Source organism: Dendrobium catenatum, unplaced genomic scaffold, assembly GCF_001605985.2.
Source record: "Dendrobium catenatum unplaced genomic scaffold, ASM160598v2 fragScaff_scaffold_67, whole genome shotgun sequence".
NCBI classification, from domain to species: domain Eukaryota; kingdom Viridiplantae; phylum Streptophyta; class Magnoliopsida; order Asparagales; family Orchidaceae; genus Dendrobium; species Dendrobium catenatum.
The window spans coordinates 168452-174175 of NW_021318529.1; the positions used below are offsets into that span (position 1 = coordinate 168452).

The 5724-nt window shown below is 38.1% G+C and overlaps 1 protein-coding gene across 1 annotated transcript; it reads left to right on the forward strand.

Moving 5' to 3' along the window:
• Positions 1–3120: 3120 nt before the first annotated feature.
• Positions 3121–4617, forward strand: LOC110115651. Its single transcript, XM_020848949.2, has 2 exons — positions 3121–3565; positions 3684–4617. Exons 1-2 carry the CDS (start codon positions 3277–3279, stop codon positions 4313–4315), a joined length of 921 nt encoding a protein of 306 aa, XP_020704608.1. The 5' UTR covers positions 3121–3276; the 3' UTR covers positions 4316–4617.
• Positions 4618–5724: the final 1107 nt, after the last annotated feature.

A 5724-nucleotide genomic window follows, 5' to 3' on the forward strand; every position in this document is an offset into this window, starting at 1 on the left:
ACAACGTCCAATAGGGTTGGAGGTGTACAATGTTGGAAATGGACGAGTGAAGTCCACCCAAGAATCTCGCAATGGTGTTTTCTTCTGGCTCCTCCAATTGGCATTTGAGACCTAATTGCTCAAATTCAGCAGCGTATTCTTCTACTGAAAGTTCGTGCTGTTGTAGATTGTGTAGGCGGAGAAACATATCTTGGCGATAGTGCATAGGTAAGAACTTCTTTTGGAGTTCTTTGATCATTTTGGCCCACGTCGTGATTCTTGATTTTCCTTCTCTTTGGCGAGATCGTTTGAGATTTTCCCACCATAGTGAGGCATTGCCTTTGAGTTTAATGGCGACAAGTTTGACAATGCGTTCTTGCGGGATTTCTTTGTAATCAAGAATTCGTTCAATGGTGTGTAACCAATTGATGAATTCATCTGGATCTAACCGCCCCTCGAATTCTGGTAGATCAAGCCGTATACCGTAGTCGTGCGTAGATCTTCTGGGTTCTCGCCTAAGATATCTCAACGGAATATCATCTTCTCCGCTCAAACCCTCTCGATGAAAAGGGTTCTCATCAGCTTCTTCCGGATGTGGTTCTTCCCTTTCATGTGATGTTTCTCCTTGTTGATTGACCTCTACCGCAGCCAACTTATCTTGCAATCTTTGGATCTCCTGGCGTAGTTCCTCGATTGTTTGTTCTTGATTGTTTCTTGTAATTCCCTTTCTCGGCGGCATGGTTGTGGTTGCCTGAGATGAAGATAGTAAGGGAAAGAAAGAACAATATATTGTGCTCTGATACCACTTGACACCGTTATTGATTAATTGGTGTCAAAGTTGAATCACAACACTTGAGAAAAGATCAAACCAGAAATCACAGAATACTTTGTAAAAAGAGAACACGAAGAACTTAGCTTTATTACGGCAGAATCACCCCCTGGTTTGCCACGCCAGGTTACAGCCCTTCAAGCAAGGGAAAAAGAAAATGCAGAATTTCTGCTTACAAACCTCTCTCCCTTACCTACCCTACAGGACTCTTTAAATAGACAATTTGAAATAACTAATCTAGACTTAAATAAGAAGACTAAACCAGCCCATAGAAAAGAAACAGAACCGGATATCTATAAGCAGCCGGTTTGGTTCATTGATGAATACAAGATTTATTTATGTGTTTAAAACACAACAGCTCCTGCGTCAGAAAGCTTCGTTTGTGACGGCTTTTTTATTATTTTTTAAGACAACTTTCTAGTTTTAAAATTAAAATTTTTATACTAAAAAGATGCTTTAAGAATCAGTAAGAAAGTCATCCCAAACAAAGTCAAAGTCTAGTTATAGAAAGCAAGAATATATATCAAGGTATCGATTGCATGTATATATGGTCGATCAAACCTTGACCAAGGATAATTTTTAGATAGGATTGACTAATCATCATATAATTAAGCTATATCACTTATATGACAAGTTGAGCACATTTTCTTCATTATTTTAATCAGGATATTTATGGCTCTAAATAGGGGTTTCTTTGTAATGAATTTTCATTATTAATGAAGTATTTATCTCAGAACTCAAAATTATTATCTGCGCCCTTTATCCGTAACTGGCTTTCTATTCACCCCTACTTTCTCTCTCTAATTATAATTGAAAAGTATTACAAGGAGCAAGAAGGCAAAACAATTCAATGGGGATAAGATTATGGAGTTTAAGGAAAAATTATTACGTATATGTAGAATGAGATGATTGTACAAGAAGATCCTATGGAAGCCTATATATGTATATGTGATGTGGTAATCTGTGGAAGAAGCAGGTGGCAAAAGCACAAAACACAAGTCAAATAGGTAACGGAGATAACTGTAGTAAGTATATTGAAAAACTAACTTGCTCTCCTTCATGGGAAGAAGATAAACTATGAAGAGACGCATTCTCTTGCTAAAAATAGCCATACCATGCAAAAGGTAAATAAATGTCCTATAGAACTGTAAATAGAAACAAAGTGGCACTAATCCTAACGGTAAGTCAAAAGCAATAACTAATAAAAAGGATAGAATGGGTATGATGCGGTGCCAGTAACTGAAGAATCCTACTCGGATGATGAAATGTGGGTTTTTGCTTCATCTGGTGGGTGGGTGGTATGCGAACATGTCTGCGACATTAAAAGTGGATGAAGTATTAAGTTCAGGTGACAAATCAACAACGTAGGCGTTTGCATTGATTTGCCTGAGGGTAGGAGCATGATTGATTTGTCGGCGGGTCAATTTAGAATAGGTTATGGGAGCAAATCGTTCACGCCTCAGGTGTACCATGATTAAGTCACTCGGACTGTAGAGTTTCTCACGGCGGTGCTTGTCTGCTGCTTGTTTGTACTTATTGTTAGACTCAATTAGCTTGTTGCGGATATCTGCAAGTATGGAAGAAAACTGCTCCACGAGTACCGAAGCTGCTTTTTTGTTGCACTTGGTAAGTACTGCCACATCTATTGTGTGGTTCGTCTGCTTGGTGTAGACGATGCCAAATGGGCTTTTTCCTATGGATTGATATGACATAATGTTGTAAGCAAATTCCGCTTGCCTTAAGGAAATAATTTGAATTAAGATTTATTTAAATTTAAAATAATCTAAATTTTAATAATGAGGCTCCATTAAATTTCATATGTTATAAGCAAAATCAAATTAGTTAATTCTCTATTTTTTCATAAATTAAATATATTTTTTGTAATATTTTATTTTTTTAATTTAATTGAATTTGAAAATTTATATTTTCATGGAATTCCGAATCGAATCCGAGTTTTAAAATGTTTGGCTCATTTATCATTTTTGAGAGATTTATGTGCATGCCATTTAAATCTTATATATTTATAAGTTTAAGAACAAATAGTTCAAAAATGTAATAACAAATTTATATAAATATATACAATATGATCTAATCATCAAAACTGTGAATAATTATTGAGAATGAAATTAGATTTTTTTTTATAAATTTAATTAATCTTAAAACAAATTAAACATGGTTTACATCAATTTTTATTTTTATTCTAGTATTACTATCTTCTTTAGGGTTTATTTTATAATCAAAACCCTCTTGAGGGTTATTTCCATCAATACTTTAAATTTTGAAGTGTAAACAGCAACATTTTTAATAAAAATCTCCTTAAAAGCTTCTTTGCCGAATTCTTTTATAGAACCCTTCTCCTCCTCTCTGCGTATAAAACCAAGCTCTGCAGCTATCTCCTCTCCCCTCAAGCTCTCATCCAAACATAAAACAAATTCGAAGAAAAAGAAAGAAGAAAAGTTGCTTCAGAGATGGAAGTAGTGATACCAGTTCAGGAACTCCATCTCAACAGCAAAACTAGAACAGCTTATATGAGCTCCTCTTCCAGTCCAAAGCGCTTCACCTGCGACTCCAGTGGATTCCATCGCCGTCACGCCGCCGCCCCCACCAGCCCAGCCACGACCGTCGCCGGCGGGGGATACTGCTCATTGCTAGCTACGGAAGAGGAAGATGACGACTTCGCTTTCGATTTCAGCGGCCATCTCGATAAAAACGCTCCCCCGCCGCAGCTTACAACCGCCGATGAATTATTCTATGAAGGTAATGAAGTTTTTGATGATTTCAAATTTTGCAAATGCCAAAAACAATTTTTTTTTTCAATTCACAAACTTCTTATTTCTAAATCAGCAATTTTTTTTCCTTTTTTTATTATTAATAGGTAAAATACGCGCCCTCAAATTCCCCGTCGGTCTCTGCTCTCCAGACACCACCCACCGCATCGGCGCCAAAAGCTCCGACCCTTTCTCCACCTCCATGGCCGAACCGAATCGAGAAACCCGAAGCCGAAACAGAGCCCCTTCCCTTTCCTCCCGAAGCCGAAAGGGATCCCGTTCCCTCTCTCCATTGCGAAACGAAATCCATCTCAATAATCCTTCCCCAACCCGCTGCAAAACCGAGGAAGAAAACACCATCAGCAGCAAGAAATGGAGCTTCAAAGATCTTCTTCTCTTCCGCAGCGCTTCCGAGGGGAGAGCTACAGGTGATCGGAACAAGGACGTATTGCGGAAGTACACGGCGGCTTGTTTGGCGTCCAAAGGTAAGAAGGGAAGCGGAGGGGATGAGTCGAGGAGTTCGAGTTCCCGGTGGGCATCATCGCCGCACGCGATGCATTATGCGGCGAACAGGGCGGCGGCGGAGGAGATGAAGAAGAAGACGGCGTTGCCGTACAAAGATAGTTTTTTAAATTGGCTGAGATATGCTCCGGCGTTGCGGAGCTTCGGTAGTACGGCCGGTCGGGGGAAAAGCATGGGCGGGTCGAAATCTATGCCGCGGATAAGAGATGGAAATTAATTGGGGAAAATATATAAAAAAAGGATATTTTTATAGATTTTTTTTAATAAGATGAGTTTTAAAATTATTACTTTTAGTTTTAAGATAAATATGATATAAATTTTGATTAATTTATCATATATTATATTTATCTTAAAATAAATTTAATAATTATAAAATATATCTTAATTAAATCAAATCAAATCAAAATATCCTGACCCAAATTTCTTTTAATTAATTAGCAATGCTTGTTGTAAATAAACATAAGTTTGTATGTGTGAGTGTATTAATGTCTTGTTTTTGGAAATGAAAAAAAAAAGTGTTTTTTTAATTTATTGATTTTTTTTCTTGATCAATTTTATAATTATGTTATCTTGATACAAATAATATTTATCTTTAAAAGATTTTTTTTTAGAACAAAGGCCAAAAAACAAAATTAAACAACACATACAAAAGTGATCGAAGGGGATCAAAATGTCAGCTCAGTAAACGGTCGAGGCTTCCAGCATCCTCGATAACACGCACAGACCATCCAAATTGACTAAAAATCCACTCCAATCGATCAATCCATGAGAACAAATCACCAATGGTTGCCACAAGAAATGACGTCGAGGATACGAGTTCCAGCCACATCATTGCCTAGAACAAACAGAGATAAGCGAGGGTCCAAAATACCAATCCAAAATTAGCAAAGGATTCATCACCAAAACGAATAGCCATCTACCTCTCCTACCCCTCCCACGAAATCTACCGTGAGAGGGGACAGAGAGAACAGGTCTATCACGAACTAGTTTAAACTCAATACCAGGGTCGGAACCGCCACAGTAATCCGAGGAATAGTCAGAGTCGGATTCAACTTCAGACGTGCCATGCAACCAATCATGATTATTCCTAACATCCATCCCTGAAAATTTTCCCACTTGATACACCAGTGCTTGATTCTCAATCATTTTCACAGGGACGTCAACAAAAGAATTAGAAGAATCAAACAAAGCAGCCCCCGCATCTTTAACCAAATTATAATTACATACCCGATTATCCAGAACTGAAGAAAATCGGCCCAACAAGCTCAACAAGGGGTAATCTTCCTAGCTTCCTGTAAACCCGATTCCAAGTTTGCTGCAACAACCCCCAAACCAGTTTCATCGCAATTAACAATAGTAACATGGTCCATATCATTTGCCACATTATGGGTTACAGGAAGTGAATTATCACCCTCAACACACCCATCATTCGTAAGAACAACATTCTCAGCAGGCAGCAAAACATAAGAGGAAAAAGGCAACATAACAGGACAAGACAAATTAGAAATATCAACAACAGCAAAATCATCACGAACAGGTGAAACCACAGGAACAGACGGATCCACCACAGGACCGACCACAGCTAAACCATCAACAACAGGCGAAATCACAGAAACAGACGGAACC